We start from the raw sequence: 27,306 nt of genomic DNA, 5'->3' as shown, positions 1-27,306 counted from the left end.
AAGCCCCTCAGTCTTCAGGGTTATAGGAGGGAGGAGTTAATCCAACAATCCCCCCACACACAAGCAAGCAGAGCTCCAGTGCCCACCTAGGGTGGTCCTTGCCCTTTGGGGGTCTACCATTATTTCATTTGACATGGAGTCTCCAGAGAGAATCTGTTCCTCCCAAAGCAGGGCAGGGACCCCACCTGGAAGTCTCTACACCCAGAATGATTTTTCTGGCAGCAGCCGGGGCAGGAAATCCTGTTACTTGCCGCCTGGGTGGCGCCAGGGTCTGGTCTTGTGGGCTTTGGGGACCACAGTGGCCTTAGGGGTGCCATCCTCTGAGCCTTCCTCCGGAAGCTCTTCCAGCTTCCTCAGCTACACGCTGACGTTATTACTGACAGTCCACCCTTGACAGCATCTCCTAGCTGTCAGTCACTGTGCTGGGCACTCTACAAGCCTTTCTCCTCATCCTGGGATGATCCTGTGTGTTAGGATGTGGGTCATCCCTGATTCACACCTACTGACTCAGGATGAGCACATAGCTTGGAGCTGTGGGGCCTGGGGCAGGGACATCCCCTCTCTGACCCTTGGCTTCCTCCTCTTAAAAATGGGGACAATGAAGCTTCCCTGGGGACACTGGAAGGTTTCAGTAAGCTGATGATGGACAGCCCCAGGGGGTACCTCACACACTGCAGGTATTCAGAAGGGGCTGTGTTAAACAAAGTGGGGAAAACTTGCATCAGCAGGTGGCCAGCAGTGGTTGTGGGTCTTAGGATGCCTGTACCCAGGCCAGGTTCCCTCTGAGACTCTTCCTCTCCCCTCTTCTTTTCCTGACCAGGAGGGAGGGCAGGGCTGTCCCCAGCCTTCCACAGCTGGACCCAGCTGGTTCATCACACTGTCCCATGCTCCCTCCAGGTCTCCCCCAGCCCAGGGGGCCCAAGCAGCTGCCCCCAAGACCCACCTGAGAAGGCCGAGGGTCGAAGAGCCATTCGTCTCATGGTGTTACTTGACCACCCAGGCTCCGCACGGCCAGATGAGCCTGCAACTGAGGGATGGTGGGGTGAAGCCGTGCCCCTGGCCACCTATCACCACAGCCTCTATTCTTTTCAGTGCCCAGAGAGGTGGGGCAGTTTACCTGGGTCATACAGCCTGAACTGGGCTCATCTGGACCAAAGCAGAAAATCAGTGGGGTTGGGAAGTGGACTAGCAGTGGAGTGGGGGCTGTGAGTGAGGCTGGGGGCCTCACTTTCCTGGAGCGTTTAGGGCCATGAGGTCAGGTGGTAACTCTGTCACTTACTGACCCGTATATATTGTCCTCCCTGGATCTGCCTATTTTTTCACCTGTAAAATGGTGAAAAATACATCCCGGGCTTGTGCAAGGCCCGAGGACACACATGGGGGGCTTGGCGCTCCTCTTCAGCAAGCTGCAACTGTCACTGTCCACTCTCATCTTGTCCCACTTGGTAAGATCAGACTGAAGTGGATCCAGCCATGGTTTTAAATGAAAACCAGAGGGAGACAACTGCTTGGGAGGACATGGGGGACTCGTTCCAGGAGCCCACCACCCCTACGAGAAGCAGGCTGTCCTGGCAGGTTTGGCTTGGGGGTGGACAGTGGTCACAGCTGGAGGGATGGGCTGACCAAGCTGGAAGGGGGACACAGCTGGAGGGACTCTGTAGCAGCAGTGGCAACTATCCCTTCCACCCCCACCCCCAGGCCTGCCTTTTAAGGCTGTGAAGTGTCATCTGGGGGGAGACAAGACCCAAATAAGGCACAGGCCTGGCAGCTTGGAGTCGGCTGTGGGTTGGTGCAGGGAGCAAGAGGCGCCAGGAACTCAAACCAGACGGGCCCCTCTGGCCGGCCCCCAGTGGGGATGCTGCCAGGCTCTGCTCTGGGTCCCCTTGCAGAGCGTTTGCTCAGTCTAGGCCCACGTCTCCAGCATAACCCCACACGGACCAGAGACTTGCCAGGCTCAGGGGTTGAATCTCACCCAGGATTTACCCAGGGTGAAAATTTCCAGCCCGGGACTGAGGCAGGGGCCGAGGATCTCTAGGTAGGAGGCATGATGGCTGTGAGCCATGTCCTATGCTGTCAAGTTGATGTCAACTCAAGGTGACCCCATGTGTGGCTGTGCTCCACAGGGTCTTCCACGGCTGCTTTTCCAGAAGTAGATTCCTAGGCCTGTCTCCTAAGGCACCCCTGGGAGGGCTCCAACCACCCACCTTTTGGTTGTCAACCTGGCGTGTTAACCGTTTGTACTACCCAAGACCAACTTGGTCTTAGAAGGTGGGCAACAATAATGGTGTAAAGGAGAGTCGGGGAAAACGAGGAAAGCACTCCACAAGATGGACTTCCAAGATGGCTGTAACGGCAGACTCAACCACACCACAGATTGTGAAGATGGCACTGGACCCGGCAATGTTTCATTCTGTTACACTTCAGGTTTGTTAGACTTGACAGCAACTAACAACAACAATAATAACAGCTCACACGTGTGCAGTCCTTGCTTCATGCCTGACATAGTCTCAGCACTTCACATATCCAGTCTCATTTTATCCTCACAGAGCCCTGTAAGGAGGTGCCAGTCTCACCTCTGCTGTACTGATGGGGAAACTGAGGGACGGGGCAGTTTGGTATTGTTGTTGTTGTCATTAAGTGCCGTCGAGCTGGTTCCGACCCATAGTAACCCTCTATAGGGTTTCCAAGGAGACGCTGGTGAGCTTGAACAGCCAACCTTGCAGTTCAAATGGCTTTGCAGTCTGGCGCATTAACCCACTGAGCTACACCAATTTGGTATCATCACTCCTCCATTTCCCATGCTCACAAAAAAGAATGAGTGAATAGGACTCATTCCCACTTTTCCCTGCTAAAAGTTCTCACACGCTATTGGACCATGGAAAGACAATGAACTGCTGTAAATTACTTTGAAATTCCAACCATCACCTTTGTAACTTCCAAGTGACTGGGTTGTTGTTGTTAAGTGCCGTTGAGTCAGTTTCAACCCACAGTGGCCCAACCCACAGGGTCCGTCTTTGCAGTCCAGTGCATTAACCCAAAGCGTCACAACAGGACTCCAAGTGACTAGGTGTTGTTGTTGTTAAGTGCCATAAGTCAGTTCTTGACTCACAGCAACCCTGTATAGGGTTTCCGAGGAGTGACTGGTGACCTTGAACCGCCAACCTTGTGGTTCAAATAGACTCTGCAGTCCAGCACATTAGTCCACAGCGCCACACCTGACTGGGTAGGACTGTGCAAATGTAAGGTACTTGTGACCTACCAAGTGGATTGGATAGTTTGTTAATAATATAATGTACAAGGCACCTTTGGGATTGTTGTTGTTGTTAAGTGATGTCAAGTGAGTTTCAACTCACAGTAAGCCTGTAAAGGGTTTTTGAGGAGTGCCTGGTAGGTCTGAATCTCCGATCTTATGGTTAGCAGTCCAGTGCTTATCCTACAGCATCACACCAGAACTTCAAATAAGGTGTATGGGACATTCACATGGGGATTGGTCATATTGCTATCCTACTAGGCTTAAAAGGGAGTCCTGGTGTGACCCTGTGGGTTAATGCGCCAGACTGCAAAGCCATTTGAACTTCAAGGTCAGCAGTTCAAGCTCACCAGCTGCTCTGCTGAACCCCTATACAGGGTTGCTATGGGTCGGAGCTGACTTGATGGCACTTAACCACAACAGCAGGTTTAAAATGAGCCATCCCAAGGTGAAAAGAGGGGATCTCACTATCATCAATTAAGAAGTGCCATGATATGAGCACTTCTTTTGGACCTGAGATCCTTTCGATGATGAGCCCCCTTGTTCCAGGAGACAGAGCTATGACTCCAGAGACCACGAGAGATGGTGTGAAGCAGTGGCAGAGAAGTAGCGACCACAGCAGCAGCAGAACCAAGAGTACAAGATGGTGTGGTGGGCTTTCTGGCCTATAGAGTGAGAAAGCTGAGTGCCTTTGGACAGAAGGCCGGTTGGTGGAGTGGGTTGCCTCCAGGCACGTAATTGGGTTATACATTGGCCTAGTGGGTTACCAGCTGGGCTGTTAACTGCAAAGTCTGTAGTTTGAATCCACCAGTTGTTCAGCAGGAAAAAGATGAGACTTTCTGTTCCCGTAAAGATTTATAGCTGCTGAAAACCTATACAGGGTCGCCATGCGTCAGAATCAACTCAATGGCACACAACAGGTTTGCTGACCCATAGGAGCTATTGCTGAGTGCCTTTGGGATGAGGCTTACTTTGGGATGAATGGTAAGGGGGCAATATTTACCAGCAGAGCTAACTAAGTGTAACACATGACTGAGTAGGGCAGGCCCAGGGGCAGAGAGAGGTGGGCCTGAGCAAGGAGGAGGTTCTCCTGATTGAAGAACTCTATTCTGAGCATTCCTGATCCTGAAACGTAACCTGTTATTTCCCCAAAAAACCCCATAATTGTCAGTAATGTCTGTGAGTTCTGTGTGGCCAATGGATTATTGAACTCAGCAGAGAAGTAAAAAGTCAGTGGGAGGGACAGTTGGTATCAGAATAGGTAAAAATTTGGAGGTGGAATCATTTCGGACCCCCGCCTCACAGAAATTAGCTTTGGGCTGATGCTAATAGTTATAATTCTCTTGTCCTCCCCCTTTGAAGTTAGCGGAGGTCAGACATTGCCCTCATGCCCTTTTTTTACAGCTGCTAACCAAATGATGGGAGGTTCAAGTCCACCCAGAGGCACCTTAGAATAAATGTCTGGTGATCTTCTTCTGAAGCTAATGCTTCAGAGCACATTTCTTCTTCTGAAGCTAAAGCCTCCAGAGCACATTTCTACTCTGACACACATGGGGTCACCATGAATAGGAGTCCACTCAATGGCAATTGGGTTTACTGGTTTTCATTTGACCCCTCTTTCCTGGGCAGCGTAGCACCTTGCATCAACCACCCAAGTCCTTGTCAGTCAAAGGAAGAGAGGCCCAGGGTCCAGCAGGAACACTGCTGATGGAGAAAAAACTGTTCCAACCGTCCTCACCCTTTTTGTTTCCAGGTGAAGATGTAAAATACCATCTTATTGGTCTTGGTAGGAAGTTGACAGAAAGCATCAGTTGCCGCTCCCCCATATTGGAAAAAAATTTTTTTTTCCCTGTGAGGAAGCAATGGCAGAGTATTAAGTCTCCCCCACCCCTAGTTTGGTTTTCTTTCTTTCTGGCTATATGAGTTGGAACCGACGTGACAGCACTTAACAACAACAACAACAACAACAACATATGCTAGTTATGGTACAGTTCCCAGTCCACAGTCTACTGTCCACCTGGAAGGGACCTTGTCTCGCTCTCTGCACTGACCAGTGCCTAGAACAGAGCCCAGCAGTCAGTACTGATGACTCATGAGCTGAACATGCATTTAAAGCAAACAAAATAAAGAGCAACACAATGTAAACACAGACACAGTGGTTCTTGAAAACGAGCAAATTAAGCGATACAATTATCTAACACCACAGTAGGGCAGTTCTGGGTTATTAGTCCATGAACTTGTGGTTAGAAATTATTTTTTCAACTCATTTGGACATTTCACTGGGAACCAGAAAGAATGAGGAAAATGAATGAAAACATGACCCTTAGGGCAGGCATAGTAGGCTCAAAGTAATTACCAGTTAAAATGAAAATGAAAATCCCTGTGGTTGAATCTTCAGTTAAGCAATAGATAGGTATATAGGGGTGTGGTGCTGTGGGTTAGTGTGCTGGATTGCCAGGTTGGTTTGAGCTGCAAGGTCGGTGGTTCAAGCTCACCAGCCACTCCTTGGAAACCCTATACAGGGTTGCTATAGGTCGGAACCAACTCAACAACAACAACAGCAACATACGCACACTGTAGAATAGTCAGCCATTCAAGATCAAAAGGGCAGCATTTTTTACCTAAGGATAAAATTCAGAAGGGTGGGGAAAGAAGGAGGAATGGAAGCAAGTGATGTTACATGAGGGGACGGCTTTGACACAAAACGAAGTCTATGATTTGCTGAATGTAAAACTGATGATCTGCTTTGTAAAGCTTTGCTCAACTCACAATGAAAAGCTAACAACAACATCAAATTAAAATAATAAACACAAGGAAGTTTCAATAAATAACAAAACTGTCAAAAAGATGAGAAAATGTGGACTGTGGATTCAGGGTTCACAAAAGTTATCCAAAAGGACTCACTTCAAGTCTGATTAACAGGCAGAAATACTTGAAGGGACATACGAGGCTGTAAAACCACTCCACATGGCACAAAATTATAGCCAGAAAGAAGCCCAGCTGAGGGAAGGTATCCTGTTGGATGAGTTTGCTCCATCGCTCCCACTGGTGTGTGACCAGGACGTTGGAGCAGGCCCCAGTGGGCTAAGAGCCTCCCTCACCATCCTGAAGGTCTGTCTTCAGCCATTGACTCCATCTCCCAGAAGAACTGAGCTCCTGGTTGGCCCAGGACCATAGATCCAATCCCACTTCAAGTTTTTTCCCACTCTCTGGGAAGTCCCTGCCTGCCTTCCATACACATGCAAGCAGGCATGCGCGCACACACATGCACATATCACACTCCCCTACCCTTACTGCTGTTGCTGTGGTCTCCTCCTTCAGGAAGCCTTCCTCGATAGACATGATCCCTGCCCTGGGCAGCTGTCTCCAGTTCCAGACTCCGTGCCCCACAATCACACCTCTTTCCTCTGCCCAGGACCAGATGCATGGTCTTTGTCATTTGATCCTCATGCCAGACATCCCATGAGACAAATGAGAACAGTGAGGTGTAGGGAGGAGAAGCTGCTTAGGCTCAGAGAGACAGGAGGAGGGAGACACAGTTGGGATTGGAGCCCTATGCCACCACAGCTCCTAAGCTGGGATGGGGATGTGTGAAGCTGGGGGTGTCCCATTTCCACCTCAGAGATGCTCTCTCCCAGGAGAGGGGCCAACTGAGGGGCTTCCTTGTTCACAATTTATGCTCTCCCCTCCCCCAACATCCCACCCATTTGCTAAGTTCAGTGACCACAGGACACGGGGATTCGGCCTCTTAGTCAGGTTTCTTTCTGGGAATTTACTTTGCAAATGTAAATATTTATTCAGCCAGGGGTTGGGGTCAGGACTGGGCTGGGAGTTCTGAGCACCCTCCAGCTCATCCCAGAAGCCTGGGGAAGCTTGAGTGTGGGTCTGGCCTGGCCCCATTTGGGGTGAGGTGAGGTTCTCATTCATTTCCAGAGCACCCGCTGTGGGTCAGGCCTGCACTGGCACTAGAGAGCTAAGAGTAATGACAGCTGGGTGGGGGCACAGTGGGGGATAGCCACTGCCAAGGCCCTGAGGTGGGAGAGAAGACTAGGGTGGGCAAGGAGTATATGAAGGCAGGGGAAGGCCTGGGCTGAGGGGGGTGCAAGATGGCCTGCAGAGGAGATGAGAGGTGGGGGCTGCTGAGCTCCCAGACAGGAGTGGGGGTGGACGGGCTGGCCGGATTCCCCCAGTTTCAGCCCTTGGAACTCTGAATTAGAAAAGTAAAGCACATGTCTGGCACCGTGCCTGGCACCTGGTTAGAGTACAAAAAAATGTGTACAAAAAAGTACCCACCCCTGGGAGGCCGAGAGCCCCAGGAAAGGACCTGGGCTGGAACTTTGAGTCTCATTTGTTATGTGAGCGTTGGCAAGCTTAGTCCCCTCTCTGGTTCCCTGTCATGGAAAAGAAGCATTGTGGGTGTCTGTGGATGGGGAAGTGTGATGGATAATATTATGAGTCAATTTGGCTTAGCTATGCTTCACAGTATTGTGTGGTTATCCATTATTTTGTGACCTGGTAGACTTAGTCTCCATTTTACGTGTTTTAAATCCTAACTGCTACATATTAATGGAGTCCTGGGATAAGCTGTAGAATAAGCATTGGATTGCTAACCACAAGGTTGGAGGTTTGGTGAACAGTGGCTGGTGAGCTTGAACTGGTGATCTTGCGGTTCAAACCGACTTTGCATTCCAGCACATTAACCCATAGCGCCACACCAGGACTCCTCAGAAACCCTATAAGGGTTGCTATGAGGGAGAACAGACTTGACGGCACTAACAATATAACAACATATAATAATGAGACAGGATTAGTATAGAGTGTATCTTGAGTCACAACCTTACCAGAGGGTACAACTAAAGTCACATCTCACTCAAGTCACACCCTTATTTTCATGTAAGGGAGTTTCCTTGAGGATGTGACTGTGTGGCAAGGCTCTCCCTTACTCTGGATCCTGCATCTGGCTTGCCATTATCTGACCTCCTCCGGTTCTTGGGACTTGAGCTAACAGTCTGACCTGCCAATTCTAGGATTCACCAGTTTCTACAGCCCAGTGAGCTGCGAGGCTGTCATCTGACCTGCTGATTCGCTCTTCTGTCCCTGCATCCATATGAGTCAGGAGAAGCCAAGGATTTGGAACTTGCCAACCTCAACACTGTACGAGCATTTCCTTGACATAAAGCTTTCGCTCTATACGTGTCACTGCTTTTGCTTCCCTAGGGAACCTGGTCTAAAACATTTGGTACTGAGAGTGGTTCTAGAGAAAGTAAGGATAAGTTTCCTAAATTGGCTCTCAATTCTGGCTAGTCTTATTGGTGTTGATGGCTTTGCCTCCAGCGTAAAGAGGGCACTGCTAACCCACAGCATTATGAGGCATAGGAATGAGCAAATTATCATCATCAATAATCAAATACTGGTGAGAAACAAGACTCTGGGTGACTGCATATTGGCTATTTTTCTACATTTTTTTTCTTTCAGAATGAGAAGTGTAGGGAATCTGGTTGGTTAGTCCTACTCTCACTAGACAAAGTGGTAAAAGAAAGAGCTGAGTCCAGGGCTTCTGAGTCACAGCTCTATCACTGCATAAAAAAACCTGAACGTTGTTGTTTGTGCCCTGAAAGAAAGTCTTATTTCTTGTTATAAAAGAGCCAATATTGCTGAAAACAAAATCCCCGGAGCTTTATTGTAAGAATGGCTGAATTACAAAACCAATTGAATTCCCAACCTTGAATGGTGTCTGGAGTTAAAGTGAGGGCAATGCTTGGGAAGAAATTGGATCCTGAAACCTGGGATGGGAACATTTGGGCAGACAACTAGGAAGCTAAATTCCATTGAATTACTCCTGCCACTCCTCCCATCAGAAGAGATTACGCCGTCTTTGTCTGCTAAACCACCCTCCCCAGGAAAACCATTATTCTTTCCAAGCCCATTTGATGAGATCAACCCAGCTATGCCTAAAGATTCATCTGAGATGGCACCTGGGAACATTGCTGAATGTTCCTAGGATCCACCATCACCGTAGACATATAACTAGACTGAAGTCCCAGTAAGCCCCAAAACGTAAAGTACAAACTGTGGCCCAGGCAGAGTTATGCTACACTCCAAAAGAACTGCTTGCTTTTTCTAATAGAAATTAACTTATTTTTATTGCTACCTCATGTCACGGATTAGCAGTGCCCTCTTTACAAACAGAAACCTGGAGAATATGTGTTGGAATGGCCATTGAGGGTGTGGGATAATAGTGCAAAGAACATGAAGTTGGGTCAGTCTATGTTTATTAAAATGATCCTACTAAGCACAGATCCTACACAGTGTTTCAGTTCCACAGGTTAAGAAGGCCTCTAATAGTTTATTTGGTTAGGTCACTGAAGCATACGTTAAGCAGTGGCCTACACTTGATTAAACTGAAGTGCCGGACCTGCCTTGGTGTACTGTTGAAGAAGGTATCCAAAGACTTAGAGATATTGGCAAGTTAGAGTACATTTATCAGGTTGGACCCAGAGACCCATCCATGGAATGTCCAGACGACACACCTTTTACTACATGATGAGGAACACGTTTGTGAGGAAGATCCAGCATCCTTAAAGATGGCTGTGATGGCTATTTTATGTAAGTCATATTTGAGATTGGGAACTGCCCTAACTGAATTAGGGTAGGGCTCAAATGACAGCACTTAATCGACAAAGACAAGGTGGGCATGGTTACCATAATAAGCAGCAGAGTCAAGGCAGTAATTCTAATAGTTTGACTCATATGGATTTACGGCATTAGCTACTTAATCAAGGTGTTCCTAGGAGTGAAACAGATGAGCAATCTATTATTTAATTGATCTGTACAAGTGGGAGAATTCTAGATCAAGTGAATTACAGTTTAACTCGAATAGTCAGACTAGAGTCACAACCATTTTATCAATTTCCAGATTTGAGCTAGTTTATAGACTCACATCTCCTTAAATGAAAGGGGAGGCCAAGTCCTCTTGAGGAACGATCCTACTACACTGCCAAAAATGTATACCGTTAATCTTTTCCACATCCTTTCCCCAAGGGAATCTACTGCCTTTTATGAAGGTGACTGTCCACTAAAGAAAAGGAAGTCATCAGGCTTTTTGAGGATTACTGTATACTGGCTCTGAACTGACACTAGTGACAGGAGACCCAAAATGTCACAGTGACCCATCAGTCAAAGTGGGGATGCACAGAGGTCAGATTATTGATTATTGATAGCCCATCTCACAGCAGGTCCAGTGAGTGCCCAACTCTATCCTGTAGTGATCTCCCCAGTTCCAGAAAGCATAGTTGGAATTGTTGTTGTTGTGAAGTGCCGTTGAGTCAGTTCTGACCCATAACAACCCTGTATAGGGTTTCCAAGGAGGAGATGGTGAGCTTGAACCGCCAACCTTGAAGTTCAAACGGCTTTGCAGTCTGGTGTATTAACCCACAGCGCCACACCAGGACTCCATTGTTGGAAAAGACATACTCAAAAATACTCAGAATCTTCATATTGGATACTTGACACATGAAATAAAGATTATCATGTTGTTGTTGTTGTTAAGTGCCATCGAGTCGGGTCCGACCCATAGCGACCCTGTACAGGGTTTCCGAGGGTGTAAATCTTTACGGGAGTAGAAAGCCTCATCTTTCTCCCGCGGAGCGGCTGGTAGTTTCGAACCGCTGACCTTAAGGTTCACAGCCCGATTCGTAACCACTACGCTACCAGAGCTCCTTAAGATTATCATAATAGGGAAAAAACAAGTGGAAGCCATTAGAATCTCCTCTACCTACAAATATAATGAACCAAAAGCAATACAGAGATTATTGTCACCATCAAGAACTTAAAAAGATGTGTATTCCCACTGGTGACCACATTGGTCACCGTAAGGGGAAGTGAGGGAAAAACAACAATGAAGCAGCAAGCTAAGCCCTACTATGTTCAATAGACTCCTGTAAACCTAGGTGGAGACCTGGTTGGCCAGCAGCGTGGCAAGACCTGGGGACTCTTGGGCCCAGAGTCAGTGACATAGACACAGAGGACTAGAGTGGAGAGTGAATTGTTCAGTGGATAAGTGAGGGCATATGCACAAGAATGTGCAGATAATACCCACTTGACCTGGCTTTGATGGCTGGATGATCAGAACTTAACCAGAAGAAGAAAGAAGAGGAAAACAAGAGTAATCTGACACAATTTGATGAACTTGACCTATACCTATGGATGCAGTAGCTCAAAAGAGAGAACAAATCTTTACAGTGAGGATCATTCCCATACCCTCAATACACAGGGTAGACAGGGATGGGCAACTTGGACATTGGATACCCAAAATAGGGGGCTACAAAGGCAAGAAGTGACTGACTTACAAGCTTTCAAGAGGGAGCCTAGATCCAGAGGGCACGGAGGAAGGTAGACTCTCCACTGAGTAGTATCCAATCTGTCTGGGCAGGGTTGAAGAAAGGAGATGGGGAGGGCACTCATGGGGCACAATAGTGAATAATTGCTATCAGGATTGACTGTGAAGGTTGGAAATATAAAGGTGGACATTTTGATGCAAAACAAGGGGAGTGGTTGACTTTGCAGTCCAGGAGCGCAAGTCCCTGGAACTACCAAGAGAGAACAGCAGAATGCGGGACCCTACCCAGTGAAGCAGTGACACCAGAGATGGAGGCAGAGATGATGACGTGGACAGAGGGAATGGCTGGGGACTCTAGACCCAAAGAGGGGCTGTGTGCTGATGACCAGAGGGAAGGCTTGCAGGGTATATCCTTTGGTTGGTTGATGATGCATGGAGGGGATTGTAACCAAGGCAGTGAAACGATATACGATAAGATGAATGTAAAGCTAATGTTCTCCTATATAAACTATCACATAATTCACAATAAAACATTAAAGTAAAAAAGATGTGTATTGCCATTCAACTTGTTTATTTGGCTTATGCAAAAAAAAATTTAAAAAAAGATGGATCTTGGAGAACGACAGTAAACTTAACCAGGTGGTGACTCCAATTGCAGCTGCTCTTCCAGATGCGATTTCTTTGCTTAAGCAAATTAATATATCTCCATTGGTTTGAATTGCAAGGTCAGTGGTTCAAGCTTACCAGCTGCTCCTCAGAAACCCTCTACAGGGTCACTATGGGTCAGAACTGATTCGACGGCACTTCACAATAACAACAATCTGGTATGAAGTTACTGATTAGGTTAATACCATTTTCTTCATAGCAGTTTTGAAGGAACACCAGAAGCAGTTTGCCTTCAGCTGGCAAAGCCAGCAATACATCCTTACTGTCCAACTTTAGTGGTATACCAACTCTCCAACCTTATGTCATAATTTAGTCCTCAAACACCTTGCCCACCTTTCTCTTCCTCAAGATGTTACACGGGTCCATTACATTGATAGTGTTATGCTGATTAGACACAGTAAGGAAGAAGAAATGACTCTAGACTTATTGGTGACATTTGCATGCTAAAGGGTGAGAAATTAATCCAACAAAAATACAGGCATCTTTCACCTCAGTAAAATTTCTAGGGATCCAGTGGTATGGAACATATTGGGTTATTCCTACCAAAGTGAAAGATAAGCTATTGCATTTGACCCCTCCCACAATTAAAAAGGAGGCCTCTCTGGGTTTTGGAAGCGACATATTCCTCATTTGGGTACACTCTTGTTGTTAAGTGCTGTTGAGTAAGTTCCTGCTACTCCAGTTTATTTACCAAGGACTTGAAAAGCTGTTAATGATGAGTGGATCCAGAACAAGAGAAAGCTCTGCAGTCAGTTCAGGCTGCCGTGCAATCCGCTCTGTCTCTAGGGCCATGTGATCTAGCTGTTCCAATGGTGCTTGAAGTGACAGTGGAAAATAGAGATACAGTTTGGAGTCTTTGGCAGGCCCCTTTTAGTGAATTACAGTGCATACCCTTTGGATTTTGGAGCAAAGCCCTGCCATCCTCTACAGATAAACTATTCTTCTTTTGAGAAACAGCTATTTGCTTGTTACTGGGCCTGAACACTGAACCACAGGCCACTAAGTCACCATGCAGCCTGAGTGGCCAACATGAATTGGGTGTTGTTTGACTCATGGAGTCATAAAGTCGGATGTGCATAGCAGCACTCCATCATTAAATGATACATACGAGACTGGGCTTGAGCAAGACCTGAAGGCACAAGTAAGTTGCATGAGGAAGTGGCTCAAACGCCAATGATCTTCACCCTTGTCACATTACCTTTCCTCTCCTAGCCTGCACCTATGGCTTCATGGAAAGTTCCTTATGATCTATTGACTGAGGAAGAGAAAACTCATGCTTGGTTTACATAGGCCACTTGAAAGTGGACAGCAGTAGTACTGAAACCCCTTTCTAGGACCTTCCTAAAGGACAGTAGCAAGAGGAATCCTCCCAATGGGCATAATTTCAAGCAGTCCACCTGGCTGCCCCAACTTTGCTTGGGAGGATAAATGTGAATTCTGTGATAGTTTACATGGGAGAACATTAGCTTTACATTCATCCTATCGCATCATTTCATTGCCATGATTACAATCCCCTCCATGCATCATCAGCCAGTGAGCTATGGCCAAAGGTTTGCCTGGATGGTCAGAGACTTGGAAGGAAAATGACTGGAAACCTGGTGACAATGTGTTAGTGGAAGAGTTATGTAGCTAGGCCTCTCTGAAAGAGCCAAAGAAGTGACGACCCTTGTGTCTCATGTGAATGCCCACCAAATGGTGACCTCAGCAGAGGAGGATTTTAAATCAAGTGGGTAGAATAACGTGCTCTATGGAAACCAGTTATCCTCTTTCCCCAGCCATTCCTGCCATTGTCCAGTGGGCTCATGAACAAAGTGACCACAGTGGTAGGGACAGAGGCTAAACATAGGCTCAACAACTTCTACTCACCAAGGCTGACTTGGCTACAGTCACTGTCAAGTGCCCAATCTGCCAGCAGAAGCTACCAGCACAGAGCCCCTGGAACGGCACAATTCCTTGAGGTTATCAGCCAGGTTGATTACATTGAACCATGTCTACCATGGAAAGGGCAGTGTTTTGTTCTTACTGGGATAGACACTTATTCTGGATGCAATTAGCCTCCCCTGCCTGCAATGCTTTTGCCAAAATGAACACAGAATGCCTTATTCATTATCATGGGATCCTGTACAATATTGCCTCAGATCAAGGGACTCATTCTACAACAAATGAAGTGTAGCAATGGGCCCATGCTTATGGAATAATCCAGTCTTACCATGTTCCCCCTCATCCTGAAGCAGCTGGCATGATAAAATGATGGAACAGCCTTCTAAAGGCATAATTATGGCGTCAGCTAGGGGCCAATACTTAGCAAGCTTGCCAATACATTCATCCTATCATATCGTTTCATTGCCATGATTACAATCCCCTCCATGCATATGGATACTTGAGCAAGGCTTTCCCTTTTTTTGATCATGCATCAGGCTGATCATCATCTGACCTCTGGTTGTTGGGACTCGAGGTAGAAGCCTATAGTCTGACCTGCCTATTCAGGGATTTCCCAGCATTTGCAGCCTGCCACCTAACGTGCCAATTTTGGGATTCACCCGTTTCTACCCTGTGAGCCAACAGGCTGTCATTTGATGTGTCAGTTGTGGCTGTGTTGGCCCCTGCAACCACATAAGTCAGAAGAAGCCTCTAGCCTGATGCCTGACCCACAGATTTGGTAATTGCAAGTCCCCACAAATGCATGAGCCATTTCTCTGAGATACATCTCTCTCTCTCTCTCTCTCTCTCTCTCTCTCTATATATATATATATATATATATATATATATATATATGTATTTGTTGTTGTTAAGTGCTGTTAAGTTGGTTCTGACTCTGACTCCAAGCGGGCCTGTATAAGGTTGCTGAGGCTATAATCTTTGTAGGAACATAAAGTCTCATCTTTCTCCCACAGAGCAGCTGGTGTCCTCAAACCACTGACCTTGTGGTTTGTAATCCAGTGTTTATCCTACAGTCACTGTGCTCCATATGTGTGTGTGTACACTTCACTGGTTTTGCTTCTCTAGAGAACCGAGTCTAAGATGAAAAGGGACCAGTGCTCTGAGGACAGTGGGGACGATGAGAAAGAGGAAGGGGCAGTGAGGAGGGAGCCCCCAACCCCTCTATCTTTCTTTCTAGGAGGGGTTGAGTTGAGACCCACTTCCACCAGCCGCAAAGCACCCTAGCTGTCTGAACACGTGCACCTCCAAGTCAACAGCCATTCTGCTGCAGGGAAAGAATGCTGGCTCTGGGTTCAGACTAAGTTTGAGTGTAACTCCACCTCTTGCAATCTGACCAAGGCACTCCCCTCTCTGAAGCTCAGCTTCCACACCTGGACCTTCAATAACATGGCAGGATGATGGGACAAAGGAGAGCACCTCAGGTCTTGGCACAAAGAAGATTGGCAACTTTCACCCCCACCCCCATCCATATTATGGCTTCCAGAGGGTTTGAGACAGTGCAGACAGGCCCTGGGGAGAATCCCAGCCATGAGCCGTATCGATGTGTGATCTTGTGTAAGACCCACAACCTCACTTTCATCATCTGGACAATGGACTGATGGGAGAGAGATACGTCTACAGGGAGCCCAGGGCTGGGGTGACACAAGAGCTGTATCTTCCTCAGCAGAGCCTGTCTGCCTGGGATACTCATGGGGTCAGGAACAGGCCTGCCCGCCTCCTGACATAGCCCTGTCACTGTGCCTGTCCACCTGCCTACCTGTGCCCAGTCTTCTAGGCAGGCTGCCCATGTGATGTAACCCTGCCTTGGCCCTTCCTCCTATGTTGTGTCTAGCACAAGTGGGCAGCCAAATGGAAGGATCACCAGGCCCCTCCCTACCATCCAGCCCAGCTCCCCACGGCCTATGGGAGGGGATGCGTAGTCTGGCAGGTTCCAATCCTAGCTCTTAGATGCTGAATGACTGATAAACACTTAACTTCTCTGAGTCGGAGTTTCCCCATCTATAAAATGGGGCCCATTTTTGCCATTTCTCCATGAGTTGTAAACATCAAGTTAGACTATAGTCATTCATCATCTTATCCCCCCTATTCTGCAGATAAGAAAGTCAGGGCTAGGTGCGGTAAAGACCTGTGTGTTGAGCAGCTTATTGAGAAATGGAGTAAGGGGAAGGAGACAGGGTCCTTCTTAAGAGTCACCACAGCATCCCCAGCCCAGGGGCAGAAGGGGGTAGGTGGGAGACATTTATTGAGCATTTATTATATGCCAGATGTGAGTCCCTACTTCTCAATCCTAGACAACTTCCAGATAAAGCAGAAGCTCAGAGAGGTGAAGCAACTTGCCCCAGGCCACACAGCAGAGCTGGAGTCTGGAAAGGCCAGTGTTCCCTCTCTTCTGCAGTTCACCTCAGGTTGCTCCCAGACTCGGTTGTCTCTGGTGATGTAGCTATGCAGCCCAGGGTCAGGCCATGACATTAGGTAGGCCAGGAGGACACTCACCAGCACAGGAAACAGCTGGCGGGAGCCCAGTCTTGAACCCTGCTTTCAGGAGGAAGGGCTGGGCCTGGGATGGAACAGCAATGTCCCCATGACCCACTGCTCCTCATCACTGAGCTCCAGCAGAGCAGTTTTCCAGAATGGTCAGGCCTGAGTATCCTCTCTCCCACTTCCTTTTGCTCTGTCCAACCCTATGAATGGGGAGAGGCCCCTCCTGACTGTCAGTCATCATAAGCTGACTCATCACTTCACAGCATCCCCAGGAGCCAGACCCTCTCACCCTGCCCCTTGCACAGGTTAGAAAGTGGTTCTTGGTTAGGGGCAGCTCAGGCTATTGCAAGTGTGCTGGCAACTTGATGTCCTCCCTCCGAGTGGGCACAAGAAGCCTGCCGTCAGCTTCCAGCCTCACCCGCCTCCCCAGCCGGGCACCCGAGTACAATGCTTGCACAATGCACCAGGGAGTTCCTGGCTCAAGGCCACACAGCTGGTGTGTTGTCTGGCCCATGCAGCTCTGGACAACCCCGTCCCAGGGTGGGGACTGGCAGATGTGAGGGCTGGCCTGGCCCCAGTGCATTTTGCTGCCCTATCACCATCAGTAGCCTTCTGGATGTGCAGTCCCCTGTGGCCGGACTCAAGGGAGGCACGTGTATTGCCTCCACCTTTCTTCCACCCTTGGCCACTCCTTGAAGGCTCCGGGAACCCAGGAAGGGCTACCCTTGGGAGGGAAGCCAAAGACAGAGTTTTCTTTGTCTTGGCAGGCCCTGTCTATTCATGTCTCTAAGCCAGGCGGCCCCCACACTCTAGGGATGCACACCCTCCCCACCACTGGCTCCTCTGTGGCCTCTTTGGCACGGGTCCCTCCCAGCTGCCTCTCTGCCTGCCCCTTAGGTCTCACCACCTTCCCTTCTTCCTTTGGCTTCTCTTCACCTTCCTTTCCCAGTGAGGGTGCGGATCCTGGTTTCCTTCACACACCTGCCCACTCCCAGCTTCCCTGCTGCCTCTACTAGGGACCTCACTGGGCTTAGCCCTTTGAAGCCATATTTGGAATCTGCCATGGCCCTGCCCTTTCCTACTGCATGTGAGTTCTGCCCTCCTAGCTGTGGGGCTTTGAATAGGGGACACCACCTCTTCAGGGGCTCCATGTGTGAACTGGCAATCTCTCTTGAAGCCTCAGTGGATGGTGAATTCTGTTAGTGCCAGGACGGTTGCTCACATTTCTAGAATCAGGGTGCTCCCGACAACGGCATTTATGTTCTGCCTTTGTGCTTGGAAAGCTTGTTTCCATCGAGCTGCCTCTTGTGGGCAACAGGCCTAGGTCTTGGCTGGTTCAAGGCCAGTTCAACCTCTTTAGGGCCCCTTTTGGGAATGCACCCCTCAGTGCCCCAAAATCTGAGCTTAGTGGGCTCCATCAGGCAGTGGGAGTGGGAGTGACTGGGATGCCCAGCAGAGAGAAAGGTGACCTTGGGTACAGGCTATTCAGGTGGTTGTGGGGCCTGACCTTGTTGTTGTTGTTGTTGCTAAGTGCCGTCTAGTCAATTCCGACCCATAGTGACCCTGTATAGGGTTTCCAAGGAGTAGCTGGTGAGCTTGAACCACTGACCTTGCAGTTCAAACTGCTTTACAATCTGGCTCATTAAACCACAGTGCCACACCAGGACTCTTGGTCTGGTTAGGTGGGGCTTTCTCCCTTGTATCCTTGCTGGGTGCTTGGCCTGGGCCACCCTAAACCTCAGAGAAGGTGGGTGGGGTCACAGGGAGACTGAATGCCAGACCCTCGGTCTGGGACATGCACAGTGGGACTGGGTGCCCAGTGAAGTCCGCCAATCCCCAAAGCCCTGGAGGCAGGGAGAAGCGGTATGTATTAGAGCCAAGAAGACCAGGGTTCAAATCCTGACTACTATTAGGAGTTAGGTGCCCATCACCTTAGAACCAACCATCCCCACCTTACTGAGCCATTCTGAATGAAATGGCAATTCCATGTGATGTCTGCCACCACATGCCATGGAAATGTCAGCTCAGGATTTCCTACGTTTGGATTATACAGTGATGTGACTTCAAATGTGAGCTACACAGCACATACAAAATTTCCCCCAGGGATCCTTTGAGTCTGCCAAGAGGCATTCGGCCACTGCCCCAGGACAGTAGGCAATGACTTCTATATGGGCTAAGATTCTCTCTGCAGCTCTTTGCAGTGGCTCCAGCATGGGAGGCACCTGACTACCGCAGGGGCTCCGGAGCCAGTGGGCAGTCTTACCTTCTTCGCAGCTTGGCCCTGAGTGCCCAGGGCAGCATCTCCACTCGCGGGCGGTCACTGTCTTGTACATCACCTTGTATGTGGGTCTCACCACAGTTCTGTAGCTGAAAGAGTGGTCCAGCTTAGACAGGGGCCTTTTGCAACCTATCCCTCAGTCCCGTCTGCCTCTTCCAGTGTGCTCTTTGGAAGCCTCTCTTACCCTGCATTCTGGGGTTCAGCCCTCCCACTCCTCCTAGGTGGGAGGGTTTGGATACCAACTGGACAGGAAGCCCCTGCAAGCTGGGCTGGCCTGCCGCCCAAGAACACTCAGGAAGAGAGGTGAGTGCAGGGTGGGGTGCCTCTTCAGGGGGCATCTCTGGAGCACACGGGAGGTGCTCAGAATAAGTATAGGGTCATTGCCCCCTGGCTTTACCTACTCCTGTGGCCCCAGCTTTGCCCTGCACTCAATGAAACCTAACCTTTGCCCATTAGTACTTTCTCTATCACAGCTCAACTTACCTGTTCCCAGGACAGCTCATGGGCCAGGGACAATTGGGCAGTACTCGTTGAAGGTAGGTGCCATTCTGAATATGGCACGAGACAATGCGGGTCACCACATATGAGCACCAGTTCCTGAAACAGACCCAAAGAAGAGTTCAGGGCCCATGCCTAGAACTTGGGGGCATAGGCGAGGAGCCCCAGGCAGCGTGGCCCCTGAGTTCCCAGAATCCTTGGGCCCCGGGTTGGTGTTACCATGCTATTTGTTGCTGAAGGGTGAAGTCCATGGGCCCAGAGGGGTCAGTTGAGCTGGGGGCTCTTGGGAGGTCTCAGGGAGCAATCAGTAGAGGGCAAAATGGGGGCAGGGTGTTTAGTCAGCATTAGATGTTTTCTTTCTAACCCTGACCCATCCAGGTCCTCACAGCCTCCTGCCTCTCCCTGGCCAACAGCAGTGGCCCTCTGTCCTCTCCTCTCCAACATCCCTCTAGATGGGCTATTGTAACATGTGGATTGGACAGTGACCTTCACTTGGAACCTCTCTTCACACGCCTGCCATTAATTCCCACACCTACAGGTTTTCGTTGGCTCACTGCCTGTGCTGCCCTTCCCCCACTTCTCCACCTAGCCCCCATTGCTCTTAGGTGCTGTGGAATTCATTCTGAATCACGGCGCCCCCATGTGGACACAGCAGAACTGCTCCATAGGGTTCTCAAGGCTGTGACCTTTCTGAAGGTTTCCAAGCCCATCTTCCCAGATTGTTCAGCTAGTATTAGAGTGCTTAACCATGTGCACCACTCACCTACTGCCACTGAGGCAATTCTGAATCACAGTGATCTTTGTAGGACAGAGAAGAAACTCTCCTTAGGATTTCCGAGAATGTTAGTTTTTACAGGAGGAGACAGCCGCATCTTTCTCCTCAGAAGCGGCTAGTGGATTTGAACTGCTGACCTTCGATTAGCAGCCCAATGCCTAACCTACAGCACTACCCAGGGACTCCTTTAACCATTACCTTCAAAGTGTGCCTGTTCCGTTTTCTCTCCCAGAGTCCTTCCCCACCTGCACCCTCACAGAGCCAAGGTCCCTGCCCTGGGTCCATTGGCCACATATCCACTGGGCTGAATGAAGCTGCAGGTTTGTGTCTGGTCCCCTGTCTCACCCATCTCCAAGTTCTCTAGGTGTGAAAGCCGGGATGTGTCATCGGAAGACAGACTTCTCATCCAATGACCAACTCACAATCCTAGCTGCACATACTGAGCATCTATGGTATGCCATAGGCATTTACACCACCCTCCCACATTTCACAGAGGAAACCCTGAGGTTCAGGGGGGTGAAGACAACTGCACAAGAGCTGGTGCATGGTGGGGCCAGGATTTGAACTGGGGAATGTAGATGGCCCAGCTCGGCCTCTGACCCCTCTCTGCAGATGCACAAATCCTTCCATCTCTTCCAGCCTCAGTCCATGACTCTGTGAGGGGCCCCAGTCTGGGAACCTACTGACCCTGGGCTGAGGCCACAAAGGGAAGTTTGCGTGGGGAGCTTAGGCTGAAGAGGGTTATCTGAAACCTTCCCTTGTCCTCTAGCCCTGACCCTGTGTCGGGCTGAGGGCTGCTGAGCAGCTGGAATGCCCCAGCCACCTGGGAGGTGCCCACCCCACCTCCATCCTTCCTGCTGCTGCCCTGCCCCCACCCCATCCATGAGAATGAGAAAGTTCTTGGTTGGGACCCATGGGAAGTCCTTACACCTTTGAGTGTCAACCAGAATCAGCTCAGGGCAAGGAAACCACCTGGACAGAGGAGTGAGGTGGGAAGACTGGGTGAAGCCCTGGTTCCAATTGGTCCAAGGAAATGGTTGTCTCCACAGCAGAGGGGATAGGAGCTTGCTGCAGCACGGTGGCTAACCACACAAAACGGGGACAACCGAGATGGCTAGGGAAGAACCAGACACAGAAAACCTGACATTGCTGCTGAGCCCATGTACGGATTCTTGAACCATCCATCATACCTAGCTCAGGGGGAAAAGTAAGCACAGATCACAAATCACAGAATGATTGCACTGCTGTTCAAAAAAGAGAGCGAGAGTGAGCCAAAGAACGATTTATACACGTATGCACATATATACAATTAGGAAAAATTGTGCATGCACATCAAATTGCCATGTCTGGGTATGGGTGGGGCGTTCTGTCTGCTCTGAGTCCTACAGTAACAGCTGTTGGTGTGTAGTTATCACCAAGCTGGCTCCAACCTTATGTGTAACAGAACGAAATAGAGCCTGGTCCAGTGTCCATCTACGTACTGTACATCCCACATCCAATGGTCTGATTACTAATGGGTGTTTGCTGCTGTTCCTTTTCATTCTGAGTAGTGCACATCTGCAAATGAAGGTCCCCAAAGCTTTATTTCATTCACGTTATTTAGGTTAACTCTACTTTGAGGAGGCAGCTCTTCCTTAGTTGTATTTCTAGTGCCTTCCAACCTAAAGACAGGCTCATCTTCCAGCACTATATCAAACAGTGTTCTGTCGACATCCATAGGGCTTTCACTGACTAATTTTGGGAAGCAGATTCCCAGGCTTTTCTTCTTAGTCTATTTTAATAGGAGCCATTGTTTATCACGCTTGCTGTGTACCAGGCACCAGGTTCTTCCATGCATTAGCATACCTGAACTATCACACCCCATTAAATGGTCACTTTACAGATGGGAAAACTGAGGCTCTGGAGACTGGTGACATACCCAGGGCCTCCAGGATGAGCATCACAGTCATAGTTGGAGTTCAGGACTTAACCTTAGGTTGGAGATTTTTCTCATAATGAACAAGTGAGAATTTGATAAGTTTAAAAAGATGAACTTCAAAAAAGTCCCTGCCTCCTTGGATTCTCTAGATCTCTAGAGATGGGGTTTTGCTCCGGAGAGCATAAATTCTTTGGGAAATTGAAGTGCATTATGGCTCCTCCCCACCAAAATGCATACAACCTGGTACCCAAGTTCAGGGGGCGGTGAGTTCCGTGTAGTCTGGGTGAGGTTCCTAGACTGACCTGAGGGTGTGGGGAGTAAGGGAAGAAGCCAGGAAGCGAGTGGGGAGAGGTCTAAATGCCAGGTAAGTTGGGGGAATCCCTGGGCATGGAATGCCTACTACATGCCAATGTACAGATGTAAACAAACAAACACACACAAAGTGCACATATGTAAATGCATGCACACATACAGCACTGGGAAGACACACACACAAATGTGCACCGACACATACACAAGCACACACAAATCCATATGTGCACACAAAGGCAAATCCTACAGAACAGATAGCCTAAGGAATGCCCGTCCTCTGGGTACATGCATTCACACCTGCAGACACAGGGCTGTGCTACTCACAAACACTCAGAGGGCCTCTCATGGCACACAGACAGGCCCAAGAAGGCCCATAGAGATACATAATCACAGTCAACCCTCTACCCACTTGGAGGCTCTTTCTACTGCCCACACCTATCATTGCCACCACCCCGCAAGGAGCTCCCACCTGCTAGAGCTCCCCATTACCTTCCCTGACAGCCTCCATATCTCCTCTCTCACCTTCCTACCCTTCCTCCTACACTTCAGGACCTTTGCACATGAGGTCTCTCTGCCTGGAAAGTCCCTCGCCTGCCCCAGCAAACTGATTCATCTTTTGGATCTCAGTCTCCCAGAAGACCCAGGTGGGGTTAGGTACACCATGTGCCCACACAGACACCCACAACAGGCCTGAGGGTCTTCCTCAGCCCCTGGTGCTGGGAGGAAGGTTCAGCAGGGACCCAGTTAGTCTGAGGTTTGGCTGACGGCATTCATGGGTGCTTGCTGGATGATGGGATGAGGGAGACCAGAGAAGAGCTGGTTGAGGAAGCTCCCCTTCATTCCTTCTATTCCTGGGACTTCCTTTTCTGGGGTGGATGTGGTCAGTGATGTGCTGCTGAAGAGTCCATTGATAAGCAGCCTCCTGTGGGATATGTGAGGGGCGGGGTTGGAGGAGATAGGTTTCTCCTCTGGGCAGCCATGGTTGTCCACTTAGTACCTCCTGGACTCCCTGAACCCCCAGGGAGGGGGGAAACAGGCCAGACCAGCTTAGCCTGGCACTGGCTGTCCCCACTGGAGTCCCCCACCCGCTTCCACCCCTGCCATGAGGGGCCCCGGGGACTTTGTCTCTGTGGGGCCCTGGGCTGCGATCCGGAACAGTGATAGGGGCTAATTGCAGGAGGCAGCCAAACAGGCTGGGGGCCAAGGGCTGTTATGAAAAGGAGAGGAAAGAAAGGGGGTGTGCTAGTGGAGGCAGGGAGCCCAGAACCAGAACCTTACACTGGAGGCAACATCCTGTCCTGGTTTGGCTCTTTCCTAACCCCATAACCTTGGACAATGCCTGGGCCCTCTCTGGACCTCACTTTGTCCATCTGCAAATGGGGACAGTAGAATCTCATCCAGCAGGGTGATTTAATGACAAGTGCTTGATGCGTGCATGCTAGCAGCTATTGCTAATTCTGGTTCCTGGACTGCAGGTAGACACAGGCCCAGCTCTCTAGGACGTAGGGATACCTGTATGCAACTTCCCTCCCAAGTCCTTCCGTCAACTGTGGAACATTAAATGACAGGCTCTGCATTTTATAGACGAGTCCCTGGATGGTTGAAACTGTTAATGTGCTTGGCTGCTAACTGAAAGGTTGTAGGTTTGAATCCACCCAGAGGCTCCACAGAAGAAAAGCCTGGCACTCTGTTTCCCCCCAAAATCAGCCATTAAAAACGCTATGGAGCACAGTTCTACTCAACCACACATGGGGTTGCCATGATTTGGGGTCAACTAGACAACAATTAGTGGTGAAGCACTTTACAGAGAGGGAAACTGAGGCTCTAAGAAGTCACCTGCCCATATTACACAATGGGTGTAGAGCCGGGATTTGACCCATGGAGAGGGGCTGTGGAAGAGTCCATTCATCTTATAGTTCTCCATTTTCTTGGTTCTAGGATTTACCCAAAGGAAGTTGATGCTGGAGTAGGTAGAGGCATGGGCTAGGACACTGGTGATAGCTTGAATCTTAGAACCACAGTACTGAGATTGTCAGAGGAAACCACAGTTCAGGCTGGGATGGATCCTGGAGGGGGTAGAAAGCTGCTCTGCAGAGACTGGGGGAACTTCAGGGCAGGAGTGAGCAAGGTAGGAGCCCTGGTTACGGGGTCCCAAAGTCTCACCACATTCCTAGGGCTGGGGGCGGCCCCTTGGATGCCTTCCCAGGCCTTCCCCTCCCCAGGCACAAAGCCTCTTTTCTATCTCTGGTCCCTTGGCTGCCAAGGGGTGCCTGGGGCATTGGGCTGGAGGTGGAGGGGGCGGGCTGATGGTGCATAACATCCCCATGCTATCTTTGACAACCTGGGATGGGGGCCATGGGGACAGGTCCTGGCAATGGAGGCCCAGACTTTCCCGTGTCAGGATCCCTCCCCCCACTTAATGTTGACAATATAGGAATCATGATAAAACCTCCTGTGTGTCAGACTCCATGTTCAGAATAAGCCCGGGAAGTGACATTATCACCCCTGCTTTACAGAGAGAAAAACTGAGGCTTAAGGCTATGAAGTGACCTGCTTGAGGTCATACATTAAGTGGGCAACAACAGAGCTAGGAGTAAAACCCCTGTTCTGTCTGAAGCAGAGCCCCTAATTCCAAATCATGACCTGTAAATCTTTCTCTGAAACTCACCCCTCCCCCCCAAATCTGACCTCTAGGAGGGCTCTTTGGATGAAAAGGATACTTGATTTGGAAATGGAGTTGCCTAGATTCAGGTCTCTCTTGTCTCACTAGGTATCAGTCTTTTTATCTGTAAAATGGGGTCAACAGCATTGCCTACAGCGTCTATGGAATGCTTAGCCTGCTGTTACAGCCTCCTGTTGAGTAGAGAGGGTAAGGGTCCTCTGTGACCACTAGGCACTTGCCCATAGCCCCAGGCCCCTTCTGTCTACCTCCCACTTAAGAAATGCTAGGGGACAAGGACTCCTGGTGTGGCGCTGTAGATTCAGAACTGGATTTTGAACCACAATGTCAGCAGTTCAAACCCACCAGCGGCTCCTTGGAAACCCTATACAGGTTAGCTATGAGTTGGAACCCACTTGATGGCGCTTAACAACAACAAGGGGGCCTGGCTGTGAGGCTCTGTCCTGCCCTGTATGGAGGGGAGTGGGCTTTATGCCCTCTTGATTAGCATCCTGGGATCCAGGACTCACAGCCATGCCTTGGGCAGGTCATATCCCCTCTCTGAGCCTCAGCCTCCTTTAGGAAACAGGACCATAAAAATATGCTGATTGGGGAGATTCTGGATGTGATAGCCCAGGCCAGCCACAATCTGGCATAACAGTCGGAAGCCATGGCACCTACCACTCATCCAAGCTTTGGGGTACTGCTCTTCTAGCCTCTGATTCTAGGCCACCTCTACCCATCTTACCTGGTCCTGCTAGCCTGGAAGGAGGTGGGGGGCAGGGAAGGGTGCTGGCCTCTGATCCTTGGGAAAAGGGAATTTCTGAAAAGCATTATAGAATTGAGGCCGTAGGGGTGTGGAGGCTGGGCAGGCCTTTGAATGAGATGAAAGCATGAAAAAGACTGGAGAGGCCTGGTCAGTCGGTATTGTCTGCTCTGGACAACAGCAGCGGTCTTGAGAGGAGACCCCGCAGGGGCGGGGGCTACAGACAGGACAGCGGGTTCCACGCAGTGCTTAAGGTCAGAGCCACCCAGATTGGTGTCCCAGTTCTTCCATCAATTGCCCTTGAGCCTAGAAGATGATGCTTATTTTCTTCAGCCTCAGCTTGTTCATCTGTTAAATGGGGACCAATCTCCTTACTCCATTCAGTCCTTGAAACATCAATCTAAGACCCAGCACAGAGCAGGTATTGGGAGATGCTCCAACCAGGCCAGTTGGGAATGTTCCCAGCTCCCAGTTCCCGGCCTTGGGAAGATTCAATCTCTGTCCAAAATGCCTGGTCCCTGGGGCAGACAGTGACCCACGTGCTCTGAGGCCCCACCCCAGTCTTTCCCTCAGAAAGAAATAAATAGCCGGGTTAAAAAAAGCCAGAGCAGGGGAAAGGGGAGGGGGACCGCGAGGGGGTGTCCTAGGCCTTTCCCATATTTAGGAAAAGGGTCTTTGGGGCCACGATGAGAAAGTCTTGGGGACTTGTCCTCCTTACTCCCCTTTCTCCTCCTCTTGGGCTCTGGGGAACTGAACGGCAGGAAAGAGTTGAAGGAGACTCCCGGGTATCGGGATCCCTGCAATCCCTGGAGACAGGACTAGATATCAGGCTGGTCTGTCGACCTGGTCCCCATTCCCGAATGACCCCATGGAGGGGTACAGGAGTCCCTTTCCCAATCCTGGGCTTGCACCGAAGTTGGGGGGTGCCCGGAGTCTGGTTGAGGAGATCCCAGACCTTACCTGCGTCCTGACAACGGGGTTCCTCCAATGCTCCACGCGGCGCTGCCCCCTGGGAGCAGGAGCCCGAGGCAGAGTAGCGCCCAGGCCCGTGGGCCGCCCATGCTGCGCCCGGCCCCTCAGCCCGGCAATCGCCGCTCGCCGCCGCCAGCCGCCCCGGACGCTCGCGAAGCCCAGTTCCCCGCCGAGCGGCAGGGGGCGGGCGGAGGCGGGTAGGGGGCGGGAGCTCTCGTTCTGGCCTGCCCTGGCCCCTTGGCGCTGGCCCCCAGCCCTCTAGCGCGCGGCTGCCAACCCGGAAGGAGCTGGGGGGTGGGGGGGGGAGGCCGGGCGCCCCAGTCAAGAGGCCGGCCAGGTGCCCACCTGAGCCCGGCCTCCCGCACCGCTTGGCCCTTTGAGGGCGCGGTACCAGCTGGAAAACAGCCATAGCCAGGATCCGATCTCGATCTCGCCACGCCTTCAGGAATTAT

General features: G+C 50.0%; 1 protein-coding gene across 2 annotated transcripts in view; it reads right to left on the bottom strand.

Moving 5' to 3' along the window:
• The window catches only part of EMID1 (EMI domain containing 1), a 53,425-nt gene extending 26,482 nt beyond the window's left edge, over positions 1–26,943 (bottom strand). The window contains exons 1-4 of one of the 2 annotated variants that reach the window (XM_006869202.1): positions 26,843–26,943; positions 19,438–19,551; positions 18,940–19,043; positions 944–1,027 (exon numbers count right to left, since the gene is read on the bottom strand). In XM_006869202.1, coding sequence (XP_006869264.1) covers positions 944–1,027; positions 18,940–19,043; positions 19,438–19,551; positions 26,843–26,943 — 403 coding nt within the window. The remainder of the gene's footprint in view (positions 1–943; positions 1,028–18,939; positions 19,044–19,437; positions 19,552–26,842) is intronic. The other variant, XM_006869203.1, reaches the window with a different exon arrangement.
• Positions 26,944–27,306: the final 363 nt, after the last annotated feature.

This window comes from Chrysochloris asiatica, unplaced genomic scaffold (assembly GCF_000296735.1).
Source record: "Chrysochloris asiatica unplaced genomic scaffold, ChrAsi1.0 scaffold00128, whole genome shotgun sequence".
NCBI lineage: Eukaryota > Metazoa > Chordata > Mammalia > Afrosoricida > Chrysochloridae > Chrysochloris > Chrysochloris asiatica.
Note: the sequence above shows the minus strand (reverse complement) of the source record. Positions and strands in the feature narration are given on the sequence as shown.